The sequence below is a fragment of the Perca flavescens genome, chromosome 24 (genome assembly GCF_004354835.1).
Source record: "Perca flavescens isolate YP-PL-M2 chromosome 24, PFLA_1.0, whole genome shotgun sequence".
Classification (NCBI taxonomy): domain Eukaryota; kingdom Metazoa; phylum Chordata; class Actinopteri; order Perciformes; family Percidae; genus Perca; species Perca flavescens.
In genome coordinates this window covers 15836912-15854792 of record NC_041354.1, presented here as the reverse complement: position 1 = coordinate 15854792, position 17881 = coordinate 15836912, and the positions used below count along the sequence as shown (strand labels likewise).

At 42.6% G+C, this 17881-nt stretch overlaps 1 protein-coding gene across 2 annotated transcripts; it reads left to right on the top strand.

The window, feature by feature from the left end:
• Positions 1-2899: 2899 nt before the first annotated feature.
• LOC114550715 (sialoadhesin-like) lies at positions 2900-16927 on the top strand. 2 transcript variants are annotated; one of them, XM_028571496.1, is made up of 10 exons: positions 2900-2930; positions 4461-4542; positions 5485-5523; positions 10441-10540; positions 12264-12412; positions 13444-13683; positions 14242-14535; positions 14614-14856; positions 15695-15850; positions 16728-16927. In XM_028571496.1, exons 1-10 carry the CDS (start codon positions 2907-2909, stop codon positions 16832-16834), a joined length of 1434 nt encoding a protein of 477 aa, XP_028427297.1. In that variant the 5' UTR covers positions 2900-2906; the 3' UTR covers positions 16835-16927. The 2 variants fall into 2 exon arrangements, with proteins under 2 accessions (XP_028427297.1, XP_028427298.1); XM_028571497.1 differs by lacking the exon at positions 5485-5523.
• The last annotated feature ends 954 nt before the right edge of the window (positions 16928-17881 follow it).

The window sequence follows — 17881 nt, the reverse complement described above, 5'->3', positions numbered from 1 at the left end:
ATTGGCACACACCCTCTGGTCCCCCTTTATAAAAAGAGGAACCACCACCCCAGTCTGCCTCTCCTTTGGCACCGTCCCAGACTTCCACGCAATGTTGAAGAGGCGTGTCAACCAGGACAGCCCCTCCACACCCAGAGCCTTGAGCATTTCTGGACGGATCTCATCAATCCCGGGGCTTTGCCACTGTGTAGTTGTTTGACTACATCAGTGACTTCCGCCTGGGAAATCGGCGACAATCCCCGTTATCCTCCAGCTCTGCCTCTAACATAGAGGGCGATTAGTCGGATTCAGGAGTTCCTCAAAGTGCTCCTTCCACCGCCCCTATTACCTCCTCAGTGGAGGTCAACAGTGTCCCATCCTTACTGTACACAGCTTGGATGGTTCCCCCCCCCCTCCTGAGGTGGCGAACAGTTTTCCAGAAACACTTTGGTGCCGACCGAAAGTCCTTCTCCATGTCTTCTCCAAACTTCTCCCACACCCGCTGCTTTGCCTCTTTCACGGCAGAGGATGCAGCCCTTCGGGCCCTTCGGTACCCTGCAACCGCCTCCGGAGTCCTCCGAGATAACATATCCCGGAAGGACTCCTTCTTCAGTCGGACGGCTTCCCTGACCACTGGTGTCCACCACGGTGTTCGTGGGTTACCGCCCCTTGAGGCACCTAAGATCCTAAGACCACAGCTCCTCGCCGCAGCTTCAGCAATGGAAACTTTGAACATTGTCCACTCGGGTTCAATGCCCCCAGCCTCCACAGGGATGCACGAAAAGCTCCGCCCGGAGGTGTGAGTTGAAAGTCTGTCGGACAGGGGCCTCCTCCAGACGTTCCCAATTTACCCGCACTACACGTTTGGGCTTACCAGGTCTGTCCAGAGTCTTCCCCACCCCTGACCCAACTCACCACCAGATGGTGATCGGTTGACAGCTCTGCCCCTCTCTTCACCCGAGTGTCCAAAACATACGGCCTCAGATCAGATGAAACGATTATGAAATCGATCATTGACCTTCGGCCTAGGGTGCTCTGGTACCAGGTACACTTATGAGCATCCCTATGTTCGAACATGGTGTTCGTTATAGACAATCCATGACTAGCACAGAAGTCCAACAAACAACCACTCTGGTTTAGATCAGGGAGGCCGTTCCTCCCAATCACGCCTCCAGGTGTCTCCATTATTGCCCACGTGTGCGTTGAAGTCCCCCAGCAGAACAATGGAGTCCCCCACTGGAGCCCCATGCAGGACTCCAGTCAAGGTCTCCAAGAAGGCCGAATACTCCGAACTCCTGTTTGGTGCATATGCACAAACAACAGTCAGAGTTTTCCCCCCACAACCCGCAGGCGTGGGGAGGCGACCCTCTCGTCCACGGGTAAACTCCAACACAGCGGCGCTCAGCCGGGGCTTGTGAGTATCCCCACACCCGCCCGGCGCCTCACACCCTGGGCAACTCCGAGAAGAAAAGAGTCCAACCCCTATCCAGGAGTATGGTTCCAGAACCGAGACTGTGCGCGAGAGGTAAGCCCCACCAGATCTAACCGGTAGCGCTCCACCTCCCGCACCAGTTCCGGCTCCTTCCCCCACAGAGAGGTGACGTTCCACGCCCCCAGAGCCAGCGTCTGCCGCCCGGGTCTGGTCCGTCGAGGCCCCTGACCTTCACTGCCACCCATGTGGCATCGCACCCGACCCCAACGGTTCCTCCCACAGGTGGTGGGCCCATGGGCTGGAGAGATGGGAGCCACGTAGCTTGTTCGGGCTGTGCCCGGCCGGGCTCCGTGGCAAACCCGCCACCAGGCGCTCGCCGACGAGCCCGCCCGTCTGGGCCTGGCTCCAGACGGGGGCCCCGGCTTCCTCCGGGCAGGGTCACTCCATCTCTACCTTGCTTCTTCATTGGGGTTTTTGAACCATTCTTTGTCTGGCCCCTCACCTGAGACCACTTTGCCTTGGGAGACCCTACCAGGAGCACAAAGCTCCAGCCAACACAGCCCTCAGGTTCACAGAGACACACAAACCTCTCCACCACGATAAGGTGATGGTTATATATATATATATATATATATATATATATATATATATATATATATATATATATATAAATAAAAGTAACATACAAAGCACATTTGTGTACAAAGAATTAAAAGATATGGCGTTTTTTTCAGTGGGTTTTGTGGTTCTCTCTCCTTCAGCAGCGCCCCTGAACAGCGCGGTCAGACAGCGACACTCCGTGGCAGCTCGGTGGAACTACGGCTGCTGTTTGATGTTTAATAAGGGAGAGAGTTTACGTTCAATTTGCGTCAAAGCCTGGCGCACCCAGCCTGCTCTGAAACTAACAGAAAAGCGCAAATGTATTTCTCTGTATATTTCAGAGGGCATGAAATTAACACCCGCCCACCCGCCAAATGCAGGTGAATTTGCAATTGACGGGTAACACTGTCAATCTACCTGCCACTTTGGCAGGTAGCCAATGAGAATTGAGTGATTCAGATGCGCAACTAATGGGTAAGCAGGGTACGCGGTTGCTTACGGGCCTGGTCCAATCAGGGGCCCGCATCGCTGGAAGACCTTGATTGACAGCCGGGGCTCCCTATCGCATTTTCATTACTAACACAATCCCGGCAGTCCCACGCTCCCACTGACCAAGCGGGAGTGAGAACGGGTAAAATTTATTTCCTTGTTTCGGTTATGAAGACGAGCTGCGTGGGACCTGTGTGTGTGTGACTCGAACATCTCACATTTACCAACAAAGCGTACAGCATTTTAACATCAATGTACGCTGTAACGATTTTTCACTCTGAAGTTGCTGCTGTTTCAGTCAGCTGTCTGCAGCGGGCGGGGCTGTCGCTCTGTTTCCCCCGCGACTGACGCTCTCACACACACAAACGGAGAAAAACGCAGATGAGACGTACAGGATGACCTAAATATGAGGCCAGCTACGGTCGTTATTGTAAGTGCAATGATAAGTTAAAGTCCAATAAGTACTTTATTAAACCGTATGAATGTGTGTCCCAGCCCAGGAACAGACATGTTCATATTTGATTCGTTCAATTAATTATTATTTTGTGTCTTAAATCCACCAGCCGTTTTCATATTATACCAACATCATCATCCTGAGCCTTTTTGGTAAGGTTCCTAGAAAATCTCAGCCCAGAGTAATTCATTAATAGTAATAGGCTAATTATTATTCTCCCCAAAACAAGTTTCCTTTATTTAGTTAGTATATTTTTTTTTATTTAATTTTTAAAGAACTATACAAAAAAAGTTGCAACTTTTTTGCAACAACTCATGCGTTATGGTCCACATTAACCAGTGTTTTTGTTGTTGTTGTTGTGCGCATAGGCTACTCCTGATTTTGTCAGTCCTCTGATCTCTTATATGCAGTGCCATTTAAGACCCATTTGTAAATCTTTACATATCTAACCCTAGAACATAAACAACACAAAATAGCCATGACCTATTTTACTCTGTGATATGACATGTTATGCTACTGTACTGCAAGTTATATGGATGGGGAATCAAAACATAGCATGTGGTCCAGGATTAACTGCAGGCCTACCCTCTTCATCCCGTGTCATCTCCCTCTGCCTCCTCCTGATCACTCCGTGCCTCTGTCACTCTTTGTGAATCTGCAGCCTCCTCTTCCTCCCTCAAATTCAATTCTTCTTTCTCCTCTTCTCCTCCACTTATTTCTTCATCTCCTTCCGTGGCCTTCTTCTGCCCTGACCCTCCTTGTCTCTCCAGGTTACTGCCTTCTCCTTACTTCATTTCCCTCGTACTTGTCGTCCTTTTGCACAATCACGGGAGGCTTGTATCATGTGGACGCGCCGACAGTTTTGTCGTCATTACTTAGAATTCCTCATGGGGGCGACAGACACTACTCACGCTAGCTTTAACTGGCACGCGACATGTAACAATCATAACGTCTAATGTATCAACTATCCATGCAACCATCTTCACGCATTCATAGCAAAAAGTTTTGAGGCGTGCGTGCGTTTGGACTAAAAAAGGTGGTACATGTGACCGGGTTGGCTCAGTGGTTAGAGCAGGCGCACATATACTGAGAGGCTTATGCCTTGACGCAGAGGTCCAGGGTTTGAGTCCCACCTGTGATGATTTCCTGCATGTTTTCCCCCCCTTTCTCACCTAGCTGTCCTGTCAATTAAAGGCGGAAAAGCCCCCCCCAAAAAAGTTATCTTGGTAAGCTATTTGATAACATTGTAGGAAATTATTTTCGGTGCGTATAAAAGCCGATAAGATACCAGCAGACAAAATACTCCAGCACAGATTAGTCTCTAAAAAGTCACCAAAATGAGGTATTTGAACCTCATAATTAAATACAACATCGGGGCAAAACTGCAAAAAGGTTCCCTTTCATTAGGCTGGCTACAGCCCTGATATAACAAACATGACAGTTTCTGTTCTACTGTGTGCAGAAGTCAAATGCGCCTACTCACCCTCTCTGTGTCAACTTTAATAGGATGTTCTCACCACAGCCGGTAGCAGACGGCCATTGAGGCTTCAGCTGCAGACAACCATGAAGGCAACTCCTCTTTTCCTCCGTGAGTACAGACGACTTCAGTAACAAACCAAAGTCACTTAAGGACAGTGCTGGGCAAGTAACTTCCAACTTGTGATAGATTATTGATTACTAGTTACTGTCAGTTGAGAGTAATTAGTTATGTTACAATGTTACTGCCTCTGAATTGTAATGCTTTACACTACTTTTGCGTTACAGCCAGGTAGCTTGTGAATTTTACCACGGGATGAATAAAGTCTATATACAGTACAGGCCAAAAGTTTGGACACACCTTCTCATTCATGTGTTTTTTTTTTCCATGACTATTTACATTGTAGATTCTCACTGAAGGCATCAAAACTATGAATGAACACATATGGAATTATGTACTTAACAAAAATGTGTGAAATAACTGAAAACATGTCTTCTATTTTAGATTCTTCAAAGTAGCCACCCTTTGCTTTTTTGATAACTCTGCAAACCCTTGGTGTTCTCTCAATGAGCTTCATGAGGTAGTCACCTGAAATGGTTTTACCTTCACAGGTGTGCTTTGTCAGGGTTAATTAGTGGAATTGTTTCCCTTATTAATAAAAAAAGCAAAGGGTGGCTACTTTGAAGAATCTAAAATATAAAGACATGTTTTCAGTTATTTCACACTTTTTTGTACATAATTCCATATGTGTTCATTCATAGTTCTGATGACTTCAGTGAGAATCTACAAAGTAAATAGTCATGAAAATAAAAGGAAACGCATTTAAATGAGAAGGTGTGTCCAAACTTTTGGCCTGTACTGTACATTATTATTTATTTATATTATTTCAACCATCGAACAAAGCAACAGCAAATAATCTGATGCCATCAAGTGCCATGAAGTTATGAAAAGTTTGAACTAATATTTATGAAGCTTAACATTTGAGTGTGATTTGGGTGAATGTTCAAAGGTTTTCTGCACACACCAAGAACCGACTGTGACTGTTTTTTTCAGTGTTGTTTAGTGCCTGCCATACGTCTGACCTCCGTCGAGGTAAGATTCAAGCCATACGTGTGTGTGTATGATGGATTAATTCTTTCAGATGTCTTCAACAGGGGGCCCGGGACCCCTAGGGGGTCCTCAGAGTAACTGCAGGGGCGGGGGGGCCAAATTATTGTTTGATAGTTTAAAAAAAGAAATATATCAATATGTCTGAAAATATACATTAACATGAATCCAACATATTATTTGTAAAGATGTAGCCAGGTAGCCATCCACAGATACAGTTAAGCTTAAAGGGGTGATAGAATGATTATATAGGGTATTTCACACTCGTTCCTTATGGTCTCCTAATGGGGTATGTAACATTAGTTGGGCTGAAAATGGCCTGGTTGATATTTTATTGGCCCTTATGCATCCCTGTGTTTTGGCCCAATTTGTAACAAGAGCTTTTCTTCCAAATATGGTATGGTCATGAATATTTAGATGAGCTGCGCGCTGCTTGGTTGAGCCTTATCCCCGTACACACACGTAGAGACGCGCGCTGATTGGTTGAGCGAATCCCCATACACACACATTAGAGACGCGATAGAATCTCATATTCCAAAAATTGCAATATTTTGTTACCAAATTCACTTCTGAGACATTTTTATGCGAGAAATAAACTATATAAAGCTCAAATATGGGCGGTTTTACGAAAATGGATGGCTAATTGCAAATTTGGTTACACTGTGTGTCGGAGTTCAGCGGCTGGTGCTGCCTGTGTTGCTGCCTCGCCGCGCGGCCTGCCTTCCTCCACAGACCCCGGCCTGCAGCCCACAGCACCTCATACCCGCGCAAAGTCACCATTTGGGCTAATGGACTAGCTACCAAACGCCGCTGCCCTGACAGAGCTCTAGGACCTGCAACTCCTCTCTTTCTGCTAGCTAAATGGCCCATTGTGTAATAGCGAGAGCGCGGTCAGCGAGCTTGTTACACCAGCAATCTCTTACCACATGTTACACACATGTCACGCCACTTAGCTATACAACATACCTAAATGTCTTATAAAGCTAACAACGGTGTTCGATTTCAAGTTAATGAATATTTGTTAACTGTAAGGGTTTCGTTAGCTGCGACTGTCCCTTCAATCCTATGTGTACAGATTGCGGCTAGTTAGCTTCATTTTTGGTCGTAATTTGAGTATATTTACAGTTTGAATTTTGTCACGCCACTTATACAACATCTAGCTAAATGTCTTATAAAGCTAACAACTGTGTCCGAATTCAAGTTAATGAATATTTGTGAATTTCAGAGGAATTCTAAGAGGAGGCTAGCTAGCTCTCATTGATAGAGCTACATCCAGCAGCAGGCTCTATCAATAAGAATCGCGGACAAGCAGCGTTTATTTCCCCAATCGTTTGTTTAAATAACTCAACACATTATAATTACACACATTACAAGATTAACTGGAACCTGTGGTAAGAGATTGCTGGCGTAACAAGCTCGCTGACCGCGCTCTCACTCACACACACCGGGCATTTACTGTAGCTAGCAGGAAGAGGGGAGATGCAGGCCCTGGAGCTCTGTCAGAGCAGGGGCATTTAGTTGTCCATTAGCCCAAGACTCCATACCCCTTTGCGCGTGTATGGAGTGCTATGGGTTGCCAGTCGTGACAGACCTCCAAGTACCTCATAGCAGGTCGGGGTGTGTGTGAAGGAAGGCAGGCCGGGCGGCGAGGCAGTAACCCAGGCAGCACCGGCGCTGAACTCTGACACACAGTCGGACAAAATTTGCAATTAGCCATCCATTTTCGTAAAGCTGCCCATATTTGAGCTTTACATAGTTGACTTCTCGCATAAAAAAGTTTCAGAAGTGAATTTTGCAATGGAATAGCAGAGATCTGCGTGACCTAGCTAGATTCAGAAGACTACCTGATCTCAGGTCAGTTGTGTAGCTTATGTAAATGTTGGGGCGTGACCGTTCTCTTAATACACCCATGGGCTGACAAAGGTTCCGGTTTTTGGGAGGTTGACGTCAACTTCCAGCTTTGTTGAGATTCAGCGGCAGTTTCAAAATATGAGATTTTCATAGTAAAGGGGTGTCAATGGGATTTTGAGCTTCTATGTATGTCCTATTTACCCACCGAACTATCGTTATTCAACTATGACAGGGTAAAATCAGTTTTGCATTTTATCACCCCTTTAAGGATTGACTGTTCCACATTTTAACATTAAAACATGATGTATAAATATGTGAAAACATTATTTTAATAGCTTAGTTTTGTATGCACCATAAACAAAGTTACATTTTAAGGCTCTAGGCCGCCCACCATGTTTTTGTAGGTCCCGTTTAAAATATAAGGGGCCCCTGCTCCATCTCTTTTTCAGCTGAGGGGTCCTTGGCCTGACAATGTTGAGACCCCTGATTGAATGAGTCGGGAACAAGTTCATTTTTAATCATTGCTTGATTTGCTTCACTTTTAGCTTCCCGTTTGTCAGATAAGCCGGTCGTCTCGTTTCTCACACCTCATACTAAACGACCAACAAGACAGCTGCATGAAGGAGCTGTTATTAGCAACAGAAGTACACTGCAGAGTTTATCAGAAAGTACTGTTGACAAATTCCTTAAAGAAAACTTAATGTTGTGATATAGTTCATGAACATGCACCTACTTTACAAACCTTACATCAATTGTATGATGGATTATTTAAAGAGTTGGGAAATTGTTCATTTAGTCATTGCTTTATTGAAGAGATAGATAGACAGATAGACAGATAGATAGACAGATAGACAGACAGACAGATAGACAGATAGACACACACAGTATGTATATACTACACTCTGTACAATACTACACTTAGTACAATCCGTTTACAATCTGTAAAATAACTGAAAAACTTCTGGCAGCTCATTACCCAGACTTTGTACTGTAATTAAAAATAGTAATTTTGAATGTAGCTACAGTATTTTCTGTTATTTAAAACTGTCTCGCACAAAGCAGCTCAGTTAGTAAACTTCTGAAAATAAATCTCTTCTTTAATTAATTTAAAGCTTTTTTTTTAATGCATTTCAAACAATTTTTCAACGCTTTAAACACTTTTGTGCGCTCGCTGATCCAATCGCTGGTTAATAATTTACGATAACGGTGTTGTGAATAGCTCACCATTTTAGCTACACTGTAAAACTTTTCACCGCCTCTTGGGGTGGCAGCAAAGGAGTAGGTATGGTCCAAGGTTATGATATTTTTTTAAATTCAAATTTTACTTAGTTTTTATTTCATGTTAGTTTTGACTTTTAGATTTCATTTTAGTTTTTGTTAGTTTGCATAGTATGTTTGCTAGATTTTGTTTAGTTGCAGTTTTTCCAGATAAAAAAATTGTTTTCATATATTTAGTTTTTGTCAGGGCCAGGTATAAATGTCTCAGAAGTATGAAGCTAAATATACATACAACATACATAGTTGAAGAATTACGGAAGAGGATTAGGGCCACATGTTAAAAAATAAATAACTAAATAAAAAAAAAAATAAAAAAGTCCTGAGTTTAAAGTCAGAATTCTGAGAATAAAGTCAGAAGACTTTATTCTCAGAATTTTTAATTATAAAAAAAGCCTTTTTCTATTCTGAGATTTTCGTCCGAACTCTGACTTTTTTCTCAGAATCCTGACTTTAATCACAGAATTCTGACAAAACATTTAGAATTCAGACTTTTTTTTTTTTTTTTTTTTTTTTAAACTTAAATTATTATTTTTTAGTTCTGACTTTTTCTGACAGAACTCAAATACTTTTCACATTGTGGCCCAAATCGTCTTCCGTAGGGAATTGCCATAATGTTTAATCTTTGCGCTACTTTAGCATCTTATGTGAAGCAGTCACAGCACAACGCCATGCCAGAGCAAGTCCGTCCAATTTCTGTGGTCCAATGTCACGAAGAGTTGATGGAAATTTGAGGCGGATGGGCTGCTCAACAATGCATCGCACCTCATAGCAGTGTGAAATGCACACAGGCTATTTTTGTGACATGCGGGTGTCTGAAAGCACAGATGTGTGGGCCCGGAACATTGTCATCCCCGGTGAAAAGCTTGTTAGTTTTGCTTTTGCTTTTTTCTATTTGTTGCAGAACCTTCTTTGTTAGTCATGGTACTTTAACAAGTTTCCACTTATTTCAACAAAGGGTGATAGAGTAGTTTTTGGTTACACTTCACTTGAAGTTATCTACACAAGAGTGACATGACACTAATGAATGTGTCATAAACATTATAAACAAGTCATAAACGTTTATGACCTAACTCTTCTGTCATTAAGTGTCATTCGAGTTTTTTATGATAAATTAGGGTTAGGATTAGGGTTAAGGTTCAGGTGTCATGACTGTGTCATGTCACTCTTATGTAGCTACCTTCAAGTAAAGGGTTACCTTCTTTTTTACTGCAATACATTCATTTGAGAACTGGAGTTACTCTGCCGATTAAAATGTTACGAAACGTATGATCAGCTGAAGCTAGTTCAGCAGGTATTTGGTCATATATATATAAAAATCGGACACATTAAAATGTTGACCTGATGAAAAGTCAGAGGATCACCAGAGTTATCACAGTTCATCCTGAGGGGAACATGAATGATGGACCACATTCCATTACAATCCATCCAAGAGTTGTTGACATATTTCAGTCTGGACCAATGTGGTAGTGCTAAGCACACTAAGAGAATAACTTCTTAGATTGCTCTCCTCAGTACACATCCATTGAAGTGTATTGCAGGAGAAACAGGTATCAAACTTAACCAGCATTTCTCTTAAACACATCCTTAACATTACATCAATCCGGCTCAGTCTAGTATCTGAAAGTAGGATGGAGTGAGCTTTTTCAAAAGAAATAAAGCAAAATGTAAAGTGATGCTACCATGTCCTAAAGAAGCAAGACAGTCCAGAAAACAGGCAGTGCAAAAATGTTATATAAACTCTCTCTCTCTCTCTCTCGCTCTCTCTCTCCCCAGTCTCTGTGACCCTCACTCCTAACAGGTCTCAGTATTTTGAGTATGAGAAAATGTCGGTGGGCTGTGGTAAATGGACAGCGTGGAGATACACAACAGACGGGTCAGTTCCCCTCCACACACATCACGGATGAAAGCAAAGCTTCTTTTTTTATGTGCTGTAGCACATCAACACTGAACCCAGAATGCTTTGCTCCTCATGGATAGTCTCATAAAGCATAAAGCATCCTCTGCTTTATCGTCCATTTTACAATAAAGGGTCCATAATTTACTTAATGAACATCATGCTAGATAGATAAACCTTTATTGGGCTTACACAGAGACCCATACAATTAAAACTGTGAGTGCCAAATGATAAATAGCTAAAACCAGGAATAATTTAAGACATTATACACTTAGGACAGGACAGGTAAAATATTGCACATCATGTGTGATATTGCAATATATTGCAAATGTATTAGCTGTATCATAGCTAGGCAGAATGAGGGAGAGAATACCGTTGCAGTATTGAATAATTGGAGCCCAGACGCAATTTTGTAATTTTCAAAATTTCGGATCCTCTGAATAAAAACAGAAAATTGGAAAAACAGGTTAAAGATCCAATTTTTTTAATTTGTCAAGGCGGAAAAAAATGATAAATTGGATATTGGAACCCATTTTTCTGTTTTTCCAAATGTCCGTTTGTGCTTAGAAAATTGAACTGATAAGCGTTACACTGACCGTTGTCTTCCCGTCAACCACGCACATTTTCATATTTCTGCATCAAAATTAAAACTTTTGACAATTTTGTCGCTTTTCCCGAAAAGTTTGTCACTTTCTTTGACTTTAAAAAAAAAAAAAATGTTTATGCTTTTCTGTCATGGGTGAGGAATAGCAGGCTTGAGTGCACAGACGAGTAGGCAGCAGAATGTTTGAGGATGTAATTACCTGAATGGTAAACAACAAAGGGAGACTAAGGCAAGCAGGCAGGCTAAACAAGTTCCAAAAAAACACTGAAAAAACTGAAGACCATCAAAACCACGAGGAACACAGAGGCCAGGGGATGCAAACACAATGACCTGACAACACAAAAAGAAAGCTCGGAGACTAAATACATGAGGTAACGAGGGAAAAAACGAGGGACACGGACATGATGGCTGATGAATAGGTGGAACACAAGGCAGGAAGTGAAACAAGATGCGTCATTTTCAGTATTAAAGATGTATTCCGTGCACCATGTATAGACTGATAGCTAAGCTTTGATGACCTAATAAGTTCAGGAAATTGTAGGGGAAGTCTCTTGTGTGTTCTTATTCTACATATCAGAATAAGTGGCACCAGACAGGCCTTATAAGGAATGGTTAGATCGTTGGCCACACAGTTAGTAAAACTCTGTGTACTATATCATTTTGCTTACATGTATGTATCCAAGGATGTCAGATTTTTTTTCTCCTTTTAAGCATGTATGAGCTTTTGAGCATGCGTTGTGTGTGCATTTGTGAGAGCTTTAAAAAAAAACTGCCCGGAGAGAGAAGAGCAAGCAAAGATGATAAGAGATAAGGATTTTGGCTAGACGCGGTTATATAATCTGACGTAGACTTTGCTCCGTATACTCTGTCTGTCTGCAGTTAGGGAAATTTAGTGTAATTTTGTGAAAACCACAATTGTGTATGTTAACTTAAATATGCTGGACTTCATTAACCGCTCTTGACTTTAATCTCCGTTTTGATCCCTGGGTTCTGCTATCTCAAGCCTCAACAGAGAATGCGCAGGAATTGGGGTGTATAGAGGATTGAAATTTATTTTTTCCACATTTGTAAATGACAAATGAACCGCTGTGTTCCCAGCCTGAAGCTGTCCCAGTGTGCACTGGGCTGGGGCGACCAGGTTTCCTCGAACTGCGACATGAAAGCTGTCAAACTGTCCGACAGAGGGGTGTACTGGTGTGAATCTAAACACGGAGACAGCAGCCATACTATCAACATCACCATAACTGGTAAGATTCGGAGAATCACAAACCACATGTATACTTCCTCTTCCTCCTCTCTGGGGCACTCTACTACTAGTACTTCTGCTTTGTACCTATAACAGCCTAGTAACCATTCGGAATTAAATTAAAAAAATTAAGACTTTTGCAACGCTTTTCTTCCGGTGATTTTGACGTTTTTGTCCCTTGTTGACTTTTTTTTTTTTTCCAATGTTATTGTTGATTTCTTGTTTTTTTAACTGTGGACGCGTTTTTCCACTACCACCAGTACTGTACACACGCCACGGACACCAACTTATTACCCACTAGTGTTACACTCATTTTTTTGGAACTCATGGTCAATAAACGTAGTTGGATTTTTAAATTGTACCTACGTTTTGAGTCCAAAAAGCTGAAATTCTGAATTATTTTGACTAATATTAGAGGAATGTATGCTGATGGATAATCAAAGACTCGCGTATGTCAAATCTGAGTAAGAATACCGTTTAGAAACCATATTTTTTTAAATATTAGGCCTAAGGAGGAGATGTAATTCCCCCCACTTAGCACTGTAATTCTCCACCTGATCGGTCAGTCTAAAGCAGGGGTCTCAAACTCATTTTAACTAAGAGAGTCACACCAAGGGCCAGACATGGAGAGTTTGACGTGCTTTTGTTACTGCATGTCACTTTTTTTTAACATTTCGTTAGCTTTTTTTCCGACATTTATTTGGCTTTCTCAGACATTTGTCACCTTTTTGTAAATTAGTTGCTTTTGCCGACATTTTTTTGTACACTTTTTGTCGCATTTTTGTTGACATGAAGCCCTACAAAAGTCATCAACGAACTGGGAGTGAGAATGTGTCGTTTTGGCCGAGGTCTGTACTTTCCGAAGGCCCTTCTAGTTTATCTTTCTTCTCTTTTAAAGCTATATTTATCCTCTGGCGTTGATTAAACTCTCTAGTTGTAGATTCAAACAGGTTTCTCTGTATTCAGATCCGACTGTGCAATCGGTGTTTGTGTGTGAATGGATGAGATGCTCTAATTTGTCTCTGTGTTGAGGTGGAAAAGTGATCCTTGAGAGTCCTTTCCTCCCTGTGACCGAGGGACAAGACGTCCCTCTGCACTGTAAAACAAAGACGTCCTCCAACCTGCCAGCTGATTTCTATAAAGATGGCCACCTCATCGGGACAGGCCCGAATGGTAGTTTGATCATTGGCAATTTTTCCAAGACTGATGAAGGAGCCTATAAATGTAAAGTCCGTGATGGAGAGTCTCCACTCAGCTGGTTGCTGATGAAAGGTAAAAGGTCTCCGGTCAACAAACACACACACACACACACACACACACACACACACACACACACACACACACACACACACACACACACACACACCTTGAAGTTCTAGTTCCAATAAAAAACACTTTTTGGGCCAAGTCCTGGATCTTTGCAATCCTACCTACGGCACCTGTAACTGGCACGCAACATGTTAATCTAACGTTTAACGTATCAACAATCCACGCAACTAACTGTATGCACTCATAGCAAAATGTTTGAGGCGTGCGTGCGTGCGTTTGGACTAAAAAAAAAAGGTGGTACACGATCTTGGTGAGCAATCTGACAACTTTGTAGTAAATATTTTCTGTGCATCAAAAAACGTGCTTGTTAACATACCGGCAGACAAGCTAATCCAGCACAAATTGGTGCATAAAAAGTCACCGAAATAAAGTGTATACCCCTTCCACTAGGCTGGCTAGGGGCCTTTGTACAGATAAGCAGCTGAACTAACAGTGTCAGCTGGTGGACAATAGAGGAACTGCAGCCGAGCGCACTCTGATTCAGACGTTGGCGTCCCCCAGATGATCCTGCGCCTGCGTCGCTCACAGCGTCCCCCGACTCGTCTCAGCTGTTTGAGTATAAGAAACTGTCTCTCAACTGTGGGGACAACAGCAGCTCTCGCGGGTGGAAGATCTTCAGGGCCACAAACTTCAACGCCAAGTCTGTCGGAAAGATGTCCAGCTGTGGTGAGGACTGGGGGGTCCCTACCTTCTTTGGCTGCGAGCTCTACGCTGCCAAGCAGGATGACAGCGCAGTCTACTGGTGCGAGTCTCCTGGGAGGCAGCGGAGCAACTCTCTCAACATCGGTTTTCTCGGTAGGTGGACTACGAAACGAGTAAGCACCAGAGAGGGACATGTAAAAAACATTTTCCCCCATCTCTCTCCATGTTCAGATAAACCGGTAATCCTGCAGAGTCCCGTCCTCCCTGTGATGGAGGGACAAAACGTCACTCTGTACTGCAGAACAAAGCAATCCTCCAACCTCTCCGCTGATTTCTATAAAGACGGCTCGCCTATCAGGACTGAGCCTGGAGGTCGCATGACCATCCGCCATGTAAATACGACTGATGAAGGCCTCTACAAGTGTCACATCAGCGGCGTTGGAGAGTCTTCACCCAGCTGGCTTTTTGTCAGAGGTAAGGAAGTCGTGGAGAAGAGGCCCAGCAGGTGTTGAGTCGGTAGGGCACTGGCAGCTGTTTGAAGAACTTAATGTATGTACGATTCCTGCCCTTTATGGGGGTTAAATACATGTAAATGCAACAGCCTTAGTCAGGGGCGATCCTAGGATCAGAGCTTCACGGGTGCCCGGAACCCTTTTAATGTCATTTTTCAAAATGCTTCTGTGATAACTGTGTTTTGTTTTTTAATAACATCATTGTGGACCATAATGGTAGGGGGAAAAACGGAATTGTATAACTAGAAAGACACCAACAATTCTGAGAAAACTTTTTAACTTGAATGCTGAGCCACAGGGCATTTAGCTCAAAGGGTCAGGTGGTATTACAAATAGAGTCTGATATTTATCAATGGGGAAGCCGACATTTTCAAAATGCTGTATCGATAACCTTTTGAAAATTAGAGATTTACGCGATTTTGACTTAACGGCTGACAGGCACTATTTTCTGAAAATGGCTCAGAAAATATATCTTTTTTTTTCGGAATGATCTAGGCATTTGGAATCTGGGTTTAGTATCAGAATGTTGCAAAATTCCTAGAGAAGAACTACTTAGCGCACAACAGATTACAAGAGACATTTTTAAAAATAATTTCTCTTTAGCAATTCTTTTTTCAGGGGTGCCGGGATCAAGTTTAGGGGTGCTTCGGCACATTTCTTTTGTCTCAAGATAAAGTCATGTTTCATGTTTTTGACACTAGATTCATTTATATATTTGATTGTAATTAACATTACCACATAAAAGGTCATGGCTTGTTGGTTTCAGACATGCACCTGACCAGGTGTGTTTGTTTTTCCAGCTACATATAGCAATACTACCAAGCCTTCATCCTGGGAGGGGTACCAAGGATACCCCTCCCAGCTAGTGCTGAGTGTGATTCGCCATCTGGTGGTGGCCTGTCCATACTGCATCGCCACCATCCTCATGCTGTCTACATGTGGACATAGGCCCAAAGGTAACGGATATTCTGAGCCATGCTTGCATGTACCAACGTGTTGGAAACACATTGACAAGTTGACCACAGGGGTGTAGTGCCGCAGGAACAACGCTCCGCCACTTGTGTTTTTTTTTTTTTTTTTTTTATCTTCACTAAACCTAAAACTATGTCACCTTCAAATGCCCTCCATATCTCTCTGAACTCCTTCAGCCCTACACTCCGTCCCAAACGCAAAATTATGAATCCCCACTACGGCCACGCTAAGACCCGCCCTACGAAGCAGCTCGATTGGTTGGGGTTAGGCATTTCACCTCGAGTGGTTATGGTTAGGGGTTAGAGGATTGGTCAAGGGATAGGACCTGTACATGCAAGCATGGACGCCTGGCCAATAGTAGTGTGAGAATGCTATTGAAGGGCGGGTCTTGGCGTGGTCATAGTGGGGAAAAATAAAAAAAAGATGTTGCGTTCCGAACACTCCGACCCCCCTCTTCCTCACTGCTTTACACTCCTTCTGCCCGCCTGGCCTACCCCACATGACTTCACTCTCCATCAAAATAATGGATGAATTGCTTAATTTTCATTTATCACAATCTTTTAAATGCGTGTTTTAATGTAATTATATTTGCCTTTTTAACTGTATTTTTGCTTGTTTTAACTGTAAGGTGTCCTTCAGTGGTATGAAAGGCACCCATAAATAAAATGTATTATTATTATTACTACTACTATTATTATTATTAATAATTGCACAAACAATAAAGGAAAGGGAAAAAGCCAAAAAGCATAATTTGAGCACTTTAAAAAAATAGCACTACACCCCTGGTTGAACTGATGAGAAGTCATAAGTTTTTACAGTTCATCGATCGATCAATGTCCTCATCACAACATGCTTTATTAGGTCACTCTGCAGGAAGGAAAACGCTTGTTTCCATGGAGATGTGTCCACTCAGCGAGGACGATGGGGCACGGGTCATTGCTGACGTCACCACCGAGCATCATTTCTAAACTCTCTCTCTTATGTTGTTTCTCTTTGACTTTATATCGGTTTTACATGGCTACTTTTTTAGTTTGATGGTTGTTTTTTTTGCTTTTGCCTTCTTTTTTTACACTGTATTAAATATTTTCAAAATAAATTTCAAAGTTTAGTTCTGTTGTGAAACGTATCTTCTCTTTGAAAAAAAGCTAGACCTCTGCGGGGATCCTCTCCTTAATGTTTTCAGACACATGGAACAGTATTCTGAGCCTGTCAGCGGCAAAACATGCGCTTTTATGTACGTAAATTAAAAAGGTGTTCCCAATTGCCTAGTAACTTACATTGTAGCTGGTTTCCCTGTCAATCTCGCTTAACACTGGGGCTGAAAACGCGTGCATGCTAGAAATAGGACCGACGCATTATTTTTCACGCAAGCGTGTTGGAATCATTTCCAGGCAAAAAAGAATAGGAAACGATGTTTATATGTCATTTTGACACAAATAAATATTAATAAATGACATGTTGAGGTTTGAAAGTCTCTAGGTTGTGACGTAAATGCAGAAATATAAATGTAATTTAAAAAAATTATAATTATTGATTTTCAAATATTGCACCTGTCAACACAGAACGAAATACTCTGTAACCTATTTTGCCGACGTTGCCTTTGCGGTAATCAGATCAGTATATGTTTACGTTTACCGTGACGTTTTCTACTGCTTGAGTGCAGTAAATCAATGGGAAACATCCATGTCTACAGACAAGACAAAGCAGCAGCAGCGCCGCATCAGACACGTTTCTGGTCATAGACATCGAAAACGCCACACAGCCGCCACGCAACAGAAACGCCACGCTCACGCAACGCGTTAGTCTGAACAATCCATCAAGGATTGCTCAGACTAACGATGTTTGGTTGTATTAGGTGACATAATGCAAGTACATTGGGATAACAGTAGGGAAGTAGAAATGTATCTGATGTGGTTGTTGTATTTTGTATAATTGTTTAGATTGAGTACATCTCAGATTTCCCTTGTACTGCGGTAGGGTCCAGATGATGTCAGGCTATAAAAGGCTGCCAGTTT